Below are 19,212 nucleotides of genomic sequence, written 5' to 3'. Positions count from 1 at the left end.
AAAGTTGAAAAAAGTCAAAGTTAACAATAATTACAGTTTAGAATTGCTATATGAGTCCATTTAGTCGGTTTCTCCCTGCACTTGTAATATGAGCACCATGAACACCATGTTAGAGAAAGACCAGGGTTTGGAGTAAGCTAGATTTATGCAAACATACAATTGGGATTGAAGTTCATAGATAAAATAAACAGCTGAAAGGGGATAGTGCAGCAGTCCTTTGATATCATGATTACAATAATAAAGACAAGGAAAAAGTAGAACATTCACAGTTAAAAGAAACATTGGCTACCAGTTGGAAACAAACAGAGGTCTCCTGGGTTACATTTGAATGTTTCCTCTTGTGTTTAGCAAACCTGTCCATCCACCCAGACCACCTCCCTACATACCTTTACCTGTGATCACTACAGTCTACTACTACTACTACTTGCCTATGAGATTGTTTTTTATGGCATCATCATATTAAAAGTTGAGTCCTTTGCAGTTCAGATGACAGAAAGAACACAAAGACAAAAAAAGAAAGATAAATTATCAGAGCTCATTTCAAATCATTTGGGGCTTCTGTTATAGATAGTCTACATAATAGCCAGGTTTGGTCTTGGTGCTGAAATTGCACTGAAAACTCAAGGAGTCAACAGAATTTGAGCTAATAGCCTCGTACAAACAGAAAGCAGCCAGTTTCCATTATCAGTAATCTTGTCTCTTGCCTATAGATTATTCGTCATGAAGTGCAGATATCTGCAGTTTTATGCAATCCCATCAAACACTGTGTTGTGTTTTTTACATTGACTAAATGATCAATTTAACATTTTCCTTTACTGCAGTTAAAATTATTAATTAAAATAAATAAGGGTAAAATCATAACTCTCTTTTTTTAAATGATTGCACAGCAAACATCAACAAAACATCCAAAAAAGAGTGCCAAAAAAAAAAAACCCCCAGAGAAAACTAATACAATGGGTCGTTTTTGATCATAAACAGGAAGACAAATCCTGTCAAGACACTGTTACTATTCTTAAAAGACAATACCCCTGATACAGCAGCACAGTGGAGCAGTGAAATCCAGGCAGCTGCAGAAACAGCAGCTCAGAGTAATGGACAGAAATGAATTCTTTACCCCTCTGCAAAAAAAAGAAGAGAAGCCCACAAGAAATGAAATTGACTTTATATGTGACAGTTAACAAGTCAGGAGAGAATCATCACTGAGTAGGCACGAGCTTGGATGGCTCACAGCGAGGGGCTGGGATTTGGAAATGTCAGCAGATGTAGGTCAGCAACTTCCAGTCCCACAAGAGATGGTCAGCAGCCTCAGACCTGTGCATGCACTGCAGTCTGACACTCAGCACTCTCTACGCTCTGGATTTTAAGTTTGTATGCAGTTGTCTTTGGCGGTAAAAGACGAAAGTGAGGTATGGGGAAGGGAGCCATCTCAGTGGGACGGCCATTGGAATTGGCATCTCACACCTAAAGAAACCTTTGTGGTCAAAATTCTGTTTTGATGGAACTTTGTAGCTTCTTTTAATTCACTGCATTGCAAAAATGATTCATGAACAAAAGGGCTGACTAGTATGCAGCCAGTAATATAAAAAATAAATAAATAAAAGGTTCATTCCACTCATTTCAAAGAATTATGCCAACATAACACCACTACTAAAAGCAATCTGGAGGTGGATCCCAGAGGCTCAGCACTACAGACTGGTAGGCTTTCAGATATCTGAGCAAAAGTTGTGACGCCTACGCAGTCTACTCCTGTATCCATCTCTGTGTGGTAGTTTGCTTACCAAAGAAGATCACTGTAGTATCACAATGCTTGGCTTAATAAACAGAGCAACATGAGAGAGCAGATTTACAGAAACGGGAAGAGAGAGAACACAATCTGGCGAGAGCTTAGCTCAACAAAGCCCTCAATGCTCATATTGGCTCGTCGGTTTGCTGGTGATGATTCAGCCTCTGAACCCATTGGCAAGTTAGAAAAACCTGCTCAACAGTTTTTTACTGAATACATCTTCTTTTAGTGATGTTGGAAGTGACTTTGTGTGCAACACCCTGATGTTCCCATGCATCTTTTGCGGTTTTTCAGAATCAGACCCACCTCTTATGTTATACGTAATAAAGCACAAGGTTCAAATCTATCTGTGGAATTACCTGTTACAACCGAAAACAAAGAGCTTAAAGAACCAAAATGTTGTAATGATGGAATTTCATTGTTTGCTTTTTTTCTTTGTATTTGCATTCATACAATTCCTTCATCTCTGGATTCTTGTGGGCAAGCACAGTACTAATAATTCATTTAGGCAAAGATGCCAGTGTCACAAGCATTTTAAGTAAGTGTTGAACCCAAAATATTAAGTTCAAAACTTTTCTGTGTGCGTGTATAGGTACCTAACTTGATCCTCAAGCAATAGCTGAAATTAAAAAAATATATACTAGAAACAGTTTTAACACTAGAAGTGTTAAAACTGCTTTAAAGGGTTCAAAGCTAAACTGTATGGACTATTACCTGAACAGTGCATAATCCTGTTAAAGTATTACCCTACAAAAATGTTAATTAAATCTATGAATAAAAGTAACGTGGCAAAAAGTGCCTTTTATCCCACTGAAATTTATTGCTGTTTTTAAAGTACGAGAAAAAAGAGACACAAGTACTTTGAAATTATGCACAAGCCTAGTTAGACTGTCACATCAGAAGAACTGGTTTGTGATCCGAACCATTCTTGGAGCGTTGATCATTACTGCATTTTCAACTCTCCATTGCAATCTGTGTATTACAATATGGAAAATTTAGAACTAAGGATAATTATTACCGTTTACTTTATTAAAGTAAATTAAGTTGTAGTGCAGAACAGAGCAGTCTTTGAGTTATAGGTCTGAATATAGCATCTTTTAAAATATCTTTTTTTCGTGTGTGTTTGATCATGAGAAAAATAGATTTTAAAAAAAAAGTTGGTGCAATCTGACTGGTAATCTGGCAGAACAAAGGCTGCTGGTACAAAGAATCATTCACCATTCAACACTCAACGCCACATCAGTGGGTAAAAAATGACGGTGCCATTGTGAAGCAGAAAGACTTTTAAGCTTTTACCCAAAATGAATATAAAAATAGAAGTAGTCGAAGAACGCAAGTTAGATTAGAATCACAGTAAGTTGTACGAAACAAAGCACATTTTTAAAAAAACAAACACAAAAAAACACCAGTGCTTGCACATTTCACAGTGAGTGGGTAGAGCACAGCACAAGGTGCAGTAGCGTGTGTAATGTAATTGTCCACAGTTTGTGTCTATCCCCCACGTCCTGCTCAGTAGCAGGACGTGGGGGATAGACTCAAACAGGGAGGGGTTGCAATAAAATCCATTTAAAGACACCGAAAACCTCAAGCACTCTGATTTGAGAGTCGCAACAATCAATTGGCTTGAACTCAGACTACAAACATTTATTGTGCATTGTCTGTTCTGGTTGTCCTCACAACCTCTGGGCAAAAGACGAACAAATCAAGAAAGCAATTTCATTACACGCTCATGGGAAGCTTATAAAGGCCCCTGGAATCACCACTGCATGTACGATTATGCACTTTTTTCTAATTACACACTGCTGCCAAAAATCAAATCTGAGACCATCTACTATACAGCTTACAGCAGACAACACCAAACTGTAGTACATCTAAGGATGAGCTGTTGAAGAATTAGCTGACATTAAAATCCCCTGGAACGGACTTAGCTTTCCATTTCGTGCATGCGGGAAAAAAAGCCAGCCGAGGTGCAAATGCAGGTGTAATGCAATTTTCTTCTGGCTCTGGTCCATTTTGCTACCCTTGTGCCTCTTTCTGCGGGCGCAGAGGAACCTGCATGTGTTGAGCTGCGCTGAGTGGAGCAGCTGGGAATGTTTATTCAGATCAGGTGGCGCAGTGTAATTTGGTACCATTTTGGCACAAGTCTCCACCTGCTTAAATTGGCAGCCGCACAAAGTTGTTATTTTTTTTCCACACACATTCAAAAACTAACAAAGCTAAATATTTAATGGGGTAAAGTCAGAGATTTCACTTGGTATATGCTATTTTGTCAGTGCTATTTTTCTATTTGCTTAATTAGTACCTGCATGAAACAATTTTAAATACTTTTTTTCAAGTTCCCTTCCTTAAAATACCAAAATAGTGTACTAGCCTTCATAAAGGATGTACTCTCCAAGTCCCCCTCTAGTCGTTCCCAATGTGATCATCAGCTGGATGTATGTAAACAATGTTGGATATATAACGTTCCCCATCAAACAGCAACTCTTTTTTTTTTGTTTTGTTAAAATAATATATTCATCCTATTCCAGACTTGGAGAACAGAAACACAAGTACAGATTGTACTTGTCTGGTCAGAAGCTAAAATTAGCTTGGCATGCCTGTGTGGAATTGTCACAGTAGATCCAGATGAAACCGTCTCACAGATATTTGTTTGCCACCTCTGCATCAGTGAGGATGCATTTCTGTTGAAGTGATAATAGTCCTGTGACGAGTCATAAGAAGAAAAAGAAATACTTTTGCAGTCACATCTCCTTTTGTGTCAGCACCAATTTGGTAATTTGGCATTTCTGAATGCTGATTATTGCATTAATAATTCATTACTTCATATGATGTAAACCCTGTCGCTGACATTTTCCTTTATTCGGCGAACAAAACGCCTTCCCAACTTCTTTGGCTCTGTCACGCTACTTTATTTTAATAACTTGTGTTAAGAAAAGCAGCAATCCATTGTGAGTTCCATAAACCTTACTTTAAGCAGTGCCCAGGGGATTTTTAGATGGGTCCCTCTGTGCACATTTGCTGTTGACTGAATTGTCTGGTTCGTCACAGTGATCTGGGACATTGAGGTGGTGAGCATTTTAAACCTTTTTTTTTAGCCTTTCTGGGTCAATGAACCTTTGCTTTAATGTATTCGTCACTGCTTCCAAAACATTGTGATTGTTTCAGGTCAAGCTTATAACTTTGCAGACCATTAACTTTAAAAATAAAACTTGAAAGTCTTTTTGTTGTTACCAAAAATAAATCTGTCATATTTCATCCTGCCAAAGGACCAGATGATATGGGCTAGCAGAGGTGATCTTGTTTTTCCAGCTTAAATGTGGTTTAAGGTTAGTAAAATATACCACTTGATGAAGGAAATGACCGGCAGCACAGCAACAGTTGTTCAGGTTATCGTAAGAGCTGTATGTATGGATGTTCAGCAGTTTGCAAAAGGTTTAGCAATATCGAAATACTTATGATTCTGCTGTGCTATTTATTTTATGGCTAATGCTGTTTATGGTCACAGTGAGACGGGTCCTTTCCTGGCACACGTGGAATGTTTTTCTGTACTCACATTATATTTTCTGGGGCTTAGACTTCTTCTAGTATAAAAGTAAAATGTAAAAGGCAACAAGAACTCTGTCCAGTTTCTTTCCAGGCTGTGGGCAGAGAAACATCCTGGAAAGATTTCTAATCAGTTGCTGAGGAAAATGGAGCTGCACATAGCCACACTCACACTGGGACATTTCATAGTGTCCAGTTCCTTCTCACTTGACCTGTTGAGACTGCAAGAGCCAAACTGCCTCTAAGTTCAGCTGTGTAACAAACTTTGGTAATGATAAAAATGATAAATAATAATTACGCAGTCTCATCTGTATTAACATTAAATACAGAGATAGGATAGCAACCTCTTTGCAAAAGATTGGTGGTTGCACGTTGATTGGATTGATTTTTATTTTCTGATTTGGTGCCCAACTGTGAATAGCTGTGGCGACAGCAAGGTGACTGCACAGGTTACCTGGTGGGAGGCAAGCAATTCTGACTTAAACTGTCAATCTCAAGACCGTTAAAATAACTAACTTACAAACGCATTGCTATCTATTTGAGTCAGTATTGACTGATAAGGGCACGCCTGTGACAGGCCACTTTCCAACAGGGGGATCAACTCAACTGGTTGTAGTTTGGTTATATTGCTGTACAAAAGCAAGGCTGGTGAGTACCTGTGACATTTTGTAGTTCAGTTGAAGTCCTGGAACACCTATGTCACTGTTTTTGGAGGAATTGGTTTGGGCTGGATTACTTTATTAACTGGATATTATCACAAACAGATTACATGTAATTGCCATCTTGACTCCATTCAATAGCACATGATAGCAAACTGATAGTACACTGACTCTGTCCTATTGCCATGTTTTCCCAGCTTGACATACCAAAGTTGCTCTGCAGACAGAGACTGTTTGCTGGTTGTTGTAGACCTGGTCTACTTAAAAGTTCATTTCACACGGTCGTAGCAACCAGTAGTCATCAACCCAAAAATTAACTGCACTCTTAGTGTCACAGCATTGCTATTATAATGTGAAGGCAAATAAAACAACAGTTGGACGGTAAACAGAGAAAAAGAAAGACAGAAGAGTTGGCACAATGTATCCACAGCACCGATGCTTGCCTGATAAGCCACATTAAAATTAACCAACAACCCACGTAGTGCGTAGTGTTTTTACTGTTCTTACCTTAATCCATATAAGACAGTGCCATCAGGGTGCAGTCGGATCATACGGTTTTTTACTGTCACACCATGAAGAAAGGACTTCTTGTCATTAAGGAAGTAGGTGTCAGGGAGCCACAGCTGGTCTGCTACACGGTTGTCCAGAGTTAGGTTTAGGTTCAGCTCACCATAGGCCAACCGTTTATCTCGCCAGCTCTGCTGGAAATACATTGTGATGGTATAGTCCTGGGAAGAAGTAAAGGAAAAACCAACATAAACCACAGGCAAAAAACAAACAAAGAAACAAAAAAGTACTCAACTGTACTCAAGGGGTAAAGTAGACAGTTGTTTTAGATTAACTGCTGCTCAAAAGTTAAGTGCAGAAGAAACTAGAAGATGCTTAAGTGAATCTCAGATCAGGAAAAAACATCTAATGTTTCTGATTGTGTTAAGGAAAAGCGTGAGAGAGAAGGATTAGGAGGAGAAATGCACTGAAGTGGAGAAATATCGTCTTGCAGCTAATGTATCCCCTGTAGCCAAAGGGCTGTGCTGTTAATAGTGCTGAGAAAAACACGAGTACAGGCGCTTAATGTAAAACCTACAAAGTGCAAAAAAAAAAAAAAAAAAAACGGCTTTCGATGCATCTCAGATTATTAGAGTTAAATAACAAGTTTACCCACACTCTGCATTTGAGCATGATGCCTATTAAGAGATCTGGTATCCTTCCTTTCTGATTTATTATTAATGTCATAATATTTTTTCAGAAAACGCCTCACCCGTGTACAAATGAATGGCCACGGGGCTCGTAATGAGAACTAAACCATACTACTGATAAACAACTCAATCACCCCTTTCAGTGACATTTCTCATTAATAATCAGCAATTTCAGATGCAAATTCGAGGAAAGGCACTCTAACGTCATTTTAAAAAACACAACCCAATGAAATTTTCTGCTACTTGAAAACCTGCAAATGCATCGACTGGCTGAAAACACTGACATTTTATGTTTTTGTTTCATTAAGACCATGAATTTTTAATAATCAGTCTGAGTGACTGATTGTTAGATGTATGTCAAATCACAAATAAACTTTGAAGTTTTGTAAAATTATTCCATAACTCCAGAAGCAAAAAAAAGCCATACACCAGAAAATAATAACAATAATCATAATTTTTAAAAAGCTGCCACACTACGTGGCATGCTGAGTGAAAGAAAAAGAACGCTAAGAGACAGGATGACGTCATTTCTCAGACATCAGCCATATTGCCTTATCCAGTACTCCAGCCTGCCTCTCTGACAGTCTTTGTCAGAGCAAACGAACACATTGTATATTACCTGCAAACTAGTGTGAGGAGTAATGATGAAAAAAAGGAAACAAAAAAGAACCTGCAGTCAAATCTCAGTGTCTCATTCAGTAACAAGCAGAAGCGTTTGTCCACCATCACACGTATCCACAGTCTGTGTGGCTTTCAGTCCAACCGAACTGTACAAAACACAGTTAGTAGTGTTTGTAGCTGGAAAGCCTTTGAGCAATCCTGCCTTTGCTCATTCTGTAAGCAAGTATTTGCCTTGGTATTTGCAAGTGCTGTGTGATAGTTATTTACTTGGTACTGATCCCATGCAAAGTAAATGCAGGGATAATATTGCCAATACTGATTAGAATGATCATTAATTTGCAATTTGACCACTAAATCACTGTGATCGGATACCACAGTAATTAGTGAACACACCAAAACACACCTTTAAACTTTTCATGTATTTTCAAGTCTTCAAAAAAACTAATTTTGAAGACCTGGAATTTAAATGTGCTTGTCTCTAAAGCACTTTGGATCAACTTTTATTATTTAAATGTGCTGCAGGCTATAAATAAAAATAGATGTGACAGTCAACACAGAAATATTCAGATATTTTTCATAGCGAGTGTTTGAGATATATTTTTGGGGAAATTTGGTATCTGATATTTAATATTTGCATGGTTTAGCATGAATCTAGTCTCTGCTTGCAAGGTTGAGAGTTCCTAGTGTGAAGCCCTCCTTAAAACAATGATATCTGAACTTACCATGTTTACTTCTGAGATGGAGTCTATACTCGCTATGTTGATGCTCATTCCTACGACGACTGGAGGACCTGAGGAGAAAGGAAAACTTGGCGTCACCAAAGCACTTTTATTTTTTCTTTTCTTCTTAAACACACATATTTTGAAGCGAAGTTCTAACATTAAACTGCTTGATAAATTCAGCAGCATGCACCCAGCCACATCAGATTTTGTGTACTGACTGATGCAAAAATCGACACTGTGTTATGTTTTTGCATATGAAAACAGCCATTTTTTACCGAAAATGCACTGTACCCTTCTTCAACAGTTCAAATACCCCCACCCCCAAAAAGACAAAAAAAAAATCACACTGAGCACAAATATAAAGGTTAGTGCTTAATATCTGCAGTTGCCAGTGGGTGGATGCAAAGCCCAGCGTAAAGATGAGCCCCTTTCAGAGGCCTCTGAAACCACATGGAGAAAATGCTCTCGTACATACATGTTTCTATACTAGCAGTTTATGTAAAAGAACGAAAAGAGTGAAGCACGCCTCATTTACATGATTATAGTGCATGTGACAGATATGCATGCTGACTCCCTTACAAATGCAATAACCACATACCCATTTCAGTGGTCACACAACTTTAGGTTTACGAGGTGTATGCATTCACAGTGCACATAAAACCACAGTCGCTGCAACCAACAGCCAGTGACACCATGTGACTGTGCTGTATACAGTCATGAATACGCATGAGACATTGCCTCAAATACAGGAAGGCACACTGTAACACTAAAAAATGTAGATACATAACTGCAATAAGTGCTTGTTTGTTCTTTTCTTAATGCCTTGCATTGGCTTTAACCGGGGGAACAGATCTGTTACCATTAGTTCTCAGTGTTTTATTGGTGCAAAATACAGCCTTCCCATTCCCTGTTCTTCAAACTAAGTCACCTTTATTTTGGTTGATGGAGCCACAAAATATAATTTGCTGACACGGAAAACAGAAACAGCAATAGCAGATCAGCGATTGGTTCATGTGGCAAAGCTGAATCAGGGAATTCAGATGATGTGCCACAGTTTTATAGTGGAAGTGGCATTTGCATAGGAATCATAACTACGAGAAGAAAAAAAGCAACTCTGCTGCAGTGTGTACAATCTAATATATCATCATACATACCCGAAAGACATCAGACTTATAGCTTTTTACTAAAATGAATCAATGTGATAGCTACGTTATTAGTGCACTGCTGCTGTGTGAACTGCATATGATATACTACTGTATATCATATGCATGGATATACTGCATCTACAGTATATCATTTTTCAGGGACTGGTGGCACACATTAATTAGAAAATAGAAAGGAATAAAGACGACATGATAACTTTTTTTTATCATAAGCAATGACTGGTTTGTTATGCTGATTGTTTCTTCGAATTTTCTCTTTTTTAAATAAAAGTTTACTAGGTCATCATTTCCTGCACAGTTTTAACTGCACAGTGAGATTCCTCAGCATTAGCTGCTGGTAATAGGTACTGAAGGTGAAAAAAAATATTTTTGGAGTTTAATTGGAACAGAAGCATCAAAAGCACCACCAATAATTACTTTTTTGTAATAACACAATATAATTAACACATTTTATGAATATATATATTGTTATAGCCTATTGTGACTCACAGAGTGACATACAGCTGATGGTTATACTGCACAAGTTCACATAGACAGATTTTAGTCTCTTTGCCCAAAACAGATCTAAGACTTCACCTCTGGATCCTCTAAAAATATAACACTCTGAAATAAAAAAAAAATTAAAAAAATATATATTAATAAGAAAAAAAAAAGTTGACAGCTGCTTTAGATGACGAGAGCTGTGGTGATGTTAAAGGTTGGAAACTTGCACAGTTCAGAGGCCATAAGGATTTTAAGTGTATAAAAATCACTAACATAACCCAGATCTGCCCAAATAATCTCACCATACAGAGTCTAGATGCATAAAGAGTCCATATGACTATGCTTCTGATTATGGCTAAAAATAGAGTTCAATCTAGCCTGTCAGTCTGCTCTCAATAACTATAGTGTGTGTTTCTGTGATACAAACATCGACCCATAAACTTTATGTCTTGCCTCAGTGGCTTAGAGCATGGAACAAACTGTGCAGTCTAATTCATGACCAACTCTGACCAACATAATCACGTATGACTAGGAACATTTTTTTTCATCAGAAAGGTGAATGAAATAAGCATTTCTGCTAGAATTAACTTTGATGACTAATCGACTTATTTAAACTGTTTGTGTTGACAAACTTCACCAATTATACTAAATAGCACTTCATTTGGCACTGACAGATTGTCTGTGTTTCTCTTTTCATACTGGTGCAACATCCACTTCCTTTATTAAATATTTAATTGTGTACAGCATTAGAACATTTAATTGTCCTCCAGCACTCTGGAACAACTTTAAAAAAAATACAACAGGGTCCGAGCTCTCCAAGCAATTCAGAACAGAGTGCTCACTGACGTGACCAGGAAGCCAAGATGGTTGTTGAATGTGGCTAAAACAAATGGTTTAACAAGTGATAGTTTGCATGCTTGGGAAAGTTCAGACAGCCTCTTGCAGGGCACTCTGCAAGGAACTGACCCAGCTCGAAATGTTGAGTCTTTGTCTACATCAAGATCATACCCAATAAATCATTTTGCACCTCATTCCTCCATAACGACACTTATGTTACACATTTCACTGCATCATTCTGCTTAAACTATCATCTGCAACCTATAGGTGTAACTGTACTGACACACATGTATGGGTAAAACATTGTTAAATTTAGATAGATAGATAGATAGATATAATTTTTTATTTCGAACATGCAAATATAATTGAAATAACAACAGAAAAAAAAACAAACAAAAAAAAACAAAACAAAAAAAAACAAAACTTAAAAATCATCAAGTTTTCATGTATATATCTTTGTCTACAGAATGCGTGTGCTCGAAAAGGAGTAGGATGAAGTTTACACTTTTCTTGTTCCTACCCCCTTATTTCAAATTTCATTGCTTACAAATCCATATCCAGGATTCAACATTATTTGATCATATATGGTTAACTATGTACAAGTCTAACACATTGAACATACACAAACAAAAACCATTTTCAGCACGTAAACCAGAACAACAACAAACTACATTTTTACATAAACTAATCACCCTGTCTATAACACCCGCTTAATCTCTGAGTTTATTTTATATCTATGTGACAAACACCTTAATGAACACTTAAGGTTGGGTTACTCAGGCCTTGATCTATAAAAAAAAAAAGAAAAGAAATGAGGACACAATGAGACAACTCAGTCACTGAGAGGAAGATTTCCTATATTCATGCAATTTATTATTTTTGAACAGTCGTGTGAATTTTTGTATTGATGTACTTGTCTTGATTTCATCTGTACAGGTGTTCCACACACTAACTCCTCTGACTGTAATGCTCTGATATTTTACATTTGTCCTTACTACTGGCTTGCTGAACATAAGGATTCCTCTCAGGTCATGAGTATTTGGTCTTATGTGGAACAAGTTCTGAATGTTGTGGGGCAAAGATTTATTTGCTGCTTTGTACATTGTTTGCGCAGTTCTGAGGTCAACCAAATCTTTAAATTTGAGAATATTTAATTTGATAAAAAGTGGATTTGATGGTTCTCTTGAAGTAGCTTTATTTATTATCCTTATTGCTCTTTTTTGCAGAATGTATATTGGATAAGTGTGTGTCTTATACGTGTTTCCCCACACTTCCACACAGTATGTCATGTACGGCAGTATAATAGAACAATAGAGAGTATATAATGATGTTTGATTTATGAGATCCTTAACCTTATAGAGAATTGCCAGAGACTTCGATATTTTGCCTTTGATATGAGTAATGTGGGGAATCCAGGATAGTTTGTGATGTATTATCACACCAAGGAATTTTATTTCAGATACTCTGTCTAATTCAGTGTTATTTATTGTCAGTTTACGGTTAGTAGAATATGTGCGATTCCCAAATATTATGAATTTTGTTTTTCTCAGGTTCAATGTTAATTTATTATGGTCAAACCAGGTCTTCAGATTATTTAATTCATTTTCTAGCTCATTCAGAAGTTGTTCCAAGTTACTTCCACAGCACAGTAAGTTTGTATCATCCGCAAATAATATTATTTTCAAAGACTTTGAAATAGCACATATCTCATTAATATACAATATGAAAAGCAGCGGCCCCAAAACTGATCCTTGGGGAACCCCACACACAACAGGTTTCAGTTCTGACTTCATGTCATTTATTTGGGTAAATTGTTTACGGTTTTTAAGGTAACTGTTAACCCATGATAATGCCACCCCTCTGACCCCATATGTACATAGTTTGTTAAGTAACAGGCTGTGATCAACTGTATCGAATGCTTTCTTTAAATCTAAAAAAACTCCGACAGCATATTTTTTGTTTTCAATAGCAGTTGTTACTGTATCTATAAACTCCATTAAGGCATGCGTTGTGGTCCTTTTTGGTCTAAATCCATACTGCTGTTCATATAGTACATTGTTTTTTATGATAAAGTCATATAATCTATTGTAAAATATTTTTTCCAGTATCTTAGAGAACTGCGGTAGTAGAGAGATGGGCCGATAGTTTGTGAGAAGATGTTTATCTCCAGCTTTATATATTGGAACTACCTTTGCAATTTTCATCTTATCAGGAAATAAACCATTTTGTAATGACAGATTACAAATGTAGGTAAATGGTTTCACAATACATCCAAAAATATCTTTAATTAAGTCCATATCAATGCCATCACAGTCAGTTGATTTCTTGGAGTTAAAGGATGTAACTACATCCATAATTTCCTCTTCATCTACTCCCCTCATAAACATTGAGTTTGCTACATTAAAAGTTTTAGTTTTAGGAGGGTGCCCAGTTTTTACAATTTCTTTAGCCAAGCCAGGACCAACATCAAGAAAAAAGTCATTAAAACCATTTGCAATTTGTTTTATGTCACTAGTTGTTGTATTTTGTATTTGAAAGTTATTTGGATATTCCAGTCCTTTAGTTCCTTTATTTACAATATTATTTAGCACTGTCCACATGTTTTTCATATTTTTTTTATTTTCATCTAAAAGTTTACTGTAGTAATTTCTTTTACTGCTTCTCATGATCCCTGTCAATTTATTCTTATACCTCTTATAAGTTTGTTCAGCTTCTATTGTTCTTTTCTTTAAAAATGTCTTGTACAACAGATTCTTTTTCTTGCATGCGTTCAGTATCCCCTTTGTTAGCCATGGTTTTTTTCCTGAGTTTTCAGTTTTCTTTGTTTTATTCACCAGGGGACAGTGTTTATTGTAAAGAGTTAATATTATTGATAAGAAGTTTTCATATGCCACGTCAACGTCTTGAACATAGATGTTACTCCAGTCTTGGTTGTTGAGCTCTTTCTTAAGGCGGCAAATTGCTTCTTGTGTTTTATGTCTAATTAATTTCTTATTAGGTTCACATCTGTCAATCCTGGCGTAGCTCTGTACTGTTGCAAAAACTGGTAGATGGTCACTTAAGTCATTTATTATTAATCCACTTTCAATATTCCTGTCAACAACATTAGTGAAAATATTATCGATAAGTGTAGCACTATGTGAGGTTATTCTTGTTGGACGGCAGATTAAGGGATAAAGACTAATGCTGTACATTGTATGGATGAAATCAGTGATGGCACTGTTCACAGTTGGATTCAACAAATCTATATTGAAATCACCACATATAAATGTCATTTTCTTGTTGTTAATGGGATTGTACATCTTCAACATTTCCTCTGTGAACATTTTTATACATGATCCAGGGGTCCTGTAGATACAGCTGATTTGCAGATTCTTTGACTTTTCAGCTTCTATTTCGATAGTTATGCACTCCATTATGTTATCCAGTGCTAGTGACAGTTCACTGATGATTCTACATTTGTAATTTTTATCAGTATAAAAGGCAACACCCCCTCCCCTTTTTTTATTTCTATTGATGTAATACATGTCATAGCCATCAATCTTCACTAAGTTTTGATCCCCATCTAACCAAGTCTCTGAAACTGCGATGACAGTGAATTTCTTAGAAAACCGTGCCAGACAGTCCAGAATTTTTGAATGATTTGAATTGAGGCTTCTACTATTAAAATGTATGATTGATATTACATTATCCATTTTTATATTTTGATTGAATTGCTCATTTGTATAATACTCACATTTTTGATCATACTTATGGGTATAGAAATTGTTTTCAGGGTCTATATCATTTTCCAAGTCCCATGGTCTGTGATCAGTATACTCAAAGGGTTTTAGTCCCAAATCCTTATATACAATGTTCATATATGGGTAAGGTTCATTTTCACCTTACTAAGAAAAGTGATTATTTGTCACAGTTTTGTCATGTTATATGATTTATTTCTATAGTTGGCGTCTCGAGTTTTTTTTTTTTTTTAGCATTTCTAGTATTTATCCAGTTCTGAAAGTTCTTTAATGACCACAACTTTTTGTTCTTCTGGTGTTCCTTTGAGTTTGATGTAGACCTTGCAGTTTGCAGTCCATGTTGATTGAATCTTGTTTTGTCTTCTTAGTATTCGTGCTTGTCGTGCTATGTCAGCATTTTTCTTTGTCAGATGCTCGTTTATGTAGACATTGGTTCCTCTCAGCTTCTTAGCTTGTCTTAGTAGCTCCTTTTTTGATTTTCTGTTCACAAAACGAATTATTATAGATGGTTTTCCACTATTATTTTTTCGAGGCAGAGGATGGCAAGCTTCAATATCTTTACTATTAATGGTAATTCCCTTGCCACTAAAGAAATTGAGAATTTGTTGCTCCAAAGAGTCGATGTCAGCTTCAGTGGGCTCCCTGCCTTCCTCTGCCACTACAGCTCTGGCATACGTTCTGTGTTTGGTCTCCAATCCACTTACTATTAAGTCATTCATACGGGTGTACTGCTCTAGATCTGCCACTCGGGACTCAAGTAGGGCTATTTTTTTGTCCTTTTCTTCATTTAGTTTTTGCAGTTCTTTAATCTGTCCCATCATATCCAAAAGCAATTTCTGTTGTTTGGAGATAGTAGAAAGCTCTCCTGACATGTAATTTAGAGATTTCTTAATCTCCTCCATCTCGTCATCGGAGACTGTGCCTTTCTTTGGTGGCATTTTGTAGGCGGCTCAAATAAGATGCAAACACACCTGTTTAGTTGTTGATGCCTGATGGTGGATCCTGGGCCTGGTGCCTGGTGGTGGATCCTGGGCCTAGAGGCTGCTGGGGGATCCTGGGCCTGGTGGCTGATGGTGGCTCCTGGGGCCTGGTAGCTGTTTGAGGCTCCTGGGCCTGGTGGCTGATGGTGGATCCTGGGCCTGGTAGCTGTTTGAGGCTCCTGGGCCTGGTGGCTAATGGCGGATCCTGGGCCTGGTGGCTGATGGTGGATCCTGGGCCTGGTGGTGGATCCTGGGCCTAGAGGCTGCTGGGGGATCCTGGGCCTGGTGGCTGATGGTGGCTCCTGGGGCCTGGTAGCTGTTTGAGGCTCCTGGGCCTGGTAGCTGTTTGAGGCTCCTGGGCCTGGTGGCTGATGGCGGATCCTGGGCCTGGTGGCTGATGGTGGATCCTGGGCCTGGTAGCTGTTTGAGGCTCCTGGGCCTGGTAGCTGATCCTATTGCTTTGCTATGCTGAGCAAACCTGGGTGCAGCTGGAGAAGCTTCAGTTTAAGTGAAAAATTTAAAAACAAAACCTGTGGCAGCTTTGTCATGTATGAAATATTAGCACATATGTTAAGTGGTCACAATAGTTGGATTGGCAAATTAGTTAATGGGATTAGAACTGTGTTACCATTTGCGTACTACACATCAGGCATAACATTATGACCACCTGCCTCATATTGTGTTGGTCTCCCTTTTGCTGCTAAAACAGCCCTGACCCATGGACCCCTGTACTGGACCCCTGTAGGTGTAAAGTAGTTTCTGATACCAAGATGTTAGCAACAGACCCTTCAAGTCCTGTAAGTTGAGAGGTGGAGCCTTTGGACTTGTTTGTGCAACACATCCTAAAGATACTCAATTGGATTGAGATCTGGGGAATTTGGAGGCGAAGTCAACACCTTAGACTCCTTGTTTTGCTTCTCAAACCATTCCTGAACCCTTTTGGCTTCGTGGCAGTGCGCATTATCCTGCTGACAGTTGCCATGGCCATCAGGGAGTACCATTTCCATCAAAGGGTGCACATGGTCTGCGGCAATGCTTAGGTAGGTGGCACGTGTCCACATAGATGGCAGGACACCAAGGTTTCCCAGGAGAGCATTATAACTTTTAATAGATACTGACCACTACAGACCAGAAACATCCCACAAGAGTTGCAGTTTTGGAGAGGCTCTGACCCAGTCGCGTACCTATCAAAACCTTACTCTAGCCCATTTTTCCTGTTTCTAACACATGAACTTTGAGGACAAAATGTTCACTTGCTCCCTAATATATCCCACCCACTAATAGGTGTCACGATGAAGAGATAATCAGTGTTATTCACTTCACCTGTCAGTGCTCATAATGTTATGCCTGATCGGTGCAATCTTGAGGGTCATGAAATAACCCCCGAAGCCTCACTGCAACAATCTATGGCTTTAGAGAATTAAAAGGCATATCAGATGTCTGCTGTAAAACACAACAGAATCAGACGATCAAAAAACAGCAACAATACAAACATTCTATGATATTCTATGATAAAATGTGATAACATGAATGAATCTGCTACTATTCTGGGGATCTGACTGAAAGACCCGCACACGTTCTCTCCTATACTCTGCAAATTCTTCTTCTTTGACTCGTCCCACTACTCTAAATACCCTAAAGCTCTGTCATCTTCCCTGACCCATCTTTTCCTTAAAAAAATGAATGATGGAAGGGGGTATAGGGCCATTTTCCATCACACTTTGTGAAAGCAACCGGCAACTGTTTTCCCCAGAGATGCCAAAGTACATTCGTTCGCTAGATGAAAACAGAAAGCACCAAATCTCACCTCTCTCTCTCTCCCACCCTCCCTGTCTGTCTCCCTCTGCATATGTTGACCCTGCTTTAGAGGAGCAGAGTCACTCACTTCACCACCACAGCTTTCTTGAAATAAAACTGTTGCCTGCACTTGCACTTCACAAGTTGGAACGAAAACAAACACCATTAGACGTTGATTTTCATAAAAAAACAAAACAAAAAAAAAACAACCCCAACAGTAGCCACCACATACTTTCTTGCTCTCCACTGCAAATGTTTCCAACCATCTCTTAGTCTGTCTTTTTAATAATTTATCAAAGGTTGGAATCTGTGAAAAAGAAGGGTGCGAATAAGAGGAAGAGATCATAATGTCCCAAGGCAAGCCATATTGTGTGCGAACAATTAGCGAACTAGCGTGTAACAGTAAGTTTTTCAAGAAGCCTCTGAATGTGTCAGCCTGCTCTGGCTCGCTGACGGGTTGCTGGCCAGCATCGCAGTAGGAACAGCTTGTAGCATATGTCTGATGATGGTCTGGGCATAGATGTGGTGCATTAAAATGGAACAGAGGCAAAAACAATATGAGTTGATCTTTAGTCGCCTACTGGTTTCTCCTCATGTGGTTCCTTGTGAAACTGGGCACAGGGACATCACTCAGGGAACAGAACAGATTTACTGAAATTTTACTAAATTAAAGTCACCCTGTGGGGTTTTTGATGTCCACTCGCATGGCAGTGTAATGACCACATGCTCTAACAGCATGAATATTTTCCTGTGCATGTGTGCTACATGGGTCGACTGTAAAGAAGGCGAGCAGTTGTTGGTGGTAAAGAATCAATTAATCACATTAATCATTTTAAATGTAAGTGTTTATCAGTAACAGGTGGAGGTAGCAGTACTCAGTCTAGTAAATATGTTTAAATATACTTCTTCTTTTGGGTTCTCTGTAGCAGGGCATCATGATTATAAACATAATACTATGTTTTTCTTATTTTATTTGCTCTTCATTTGATTTGGGTGAATTTGTATGCTAACATCACAACGCAATTTAGTGTGTTTTTTAGGTGGACATTAAGATGTAATGTATGATATTTCCCCAAGCTTTCACAGTATCAGCAGAGGTGACTAGACTCAAGTCTTCATAATGCCCATAGCATGTAAATAAAAGATGGCAACTGCCTCTGGGCCTGAAAAGTGAATCTGATACAAATGTGCTTTAAACCTACATTTTTTCTAGCGGCCAGCAGGGGGCAGTCTATGAGAAAGAATCCTAATTCCACCTTCATGTGTGACCCCCAGGAAACCTGAAGGATTTCTAATCTCGTTTGCTAGTTTTAAGTAGAGATGGCACGATACCACTTTTTTATGTCCGATACCGATACCGATATCATAAATTTGGATATCTGCCGATACCGATATTAATCCGATATAGTGTGTTTTTTAATCAATAAAACTGTTTTTTTTTTAATATCTTGCTGCATTTTGTATAAGTTCATACTCAAGTTTAAATAAACAACAACACTAAAGCTATTCTGTTATACCTGTATGTAAAAAATACACTGCACCCAAAATATTTCATAGTTCAGCAATACTGATCAATCTAATAAACTTAAACCTACTCCATCCTTCCTATTCTGGTATTTTAAAGAGTACTTAGCAGAAATATTAAGCAACCTAACTAATAGGGTTGCCAACTCCCAGCAAAAAAAAAA

The 19,212-nt window shown here is 38.0% G+C and overlaps 1 protein-coding gene across 1 annotated transcript in view; it reads right to left on the bottom strand.

Annotated features, from left to right (window-relative positions):
• The window catches only part of gabrb4 (gamma-aminobutyric acid type A receptor subunit beta4), a 66,872-nt gene that overhangs the window by 17,365 nt on the left and 30,295 nt on the right, over window positions 1–19,212 (bottom strand). Inside the window, exons 3-4 of the mRNA XM_063485528.1 lie at window positions 8,525–8,592; window positions 6,493–6,713 (exon numbers count right to left, since the gene is read on the bottom strand). Coding sequence (XP_063341598.1) covers window positions 6,493–6,713; window positions 8,525–8,592 — 289 coding nt within the window. The remainder of the gene's footprint in view (window positions 1–6,492; window positions 6,714–8,524; window positions 8,593–19,212) is intronic.

This window comes from Pelmatolapia mariae, linkage group LG10_11, assembly GCF_036321145.2.
Source record: "Pelmatolapia mariae isolate MD_Pm_ZW linkage group LG10_11, Pm_UMD_F_2, whole genome shotgun sequence".
Lineage (NCBI taxonomy): Eukaryota > Metazoa > Chordata > Actinopteri > Cichliformes > Cichlidae > Pelmatolapia > Pelmatolapia mariae.
Note: the sequence above shows the minus strand (reverse complement) of the source record. Positions and strands in the feature narration are given on the sequence as shown.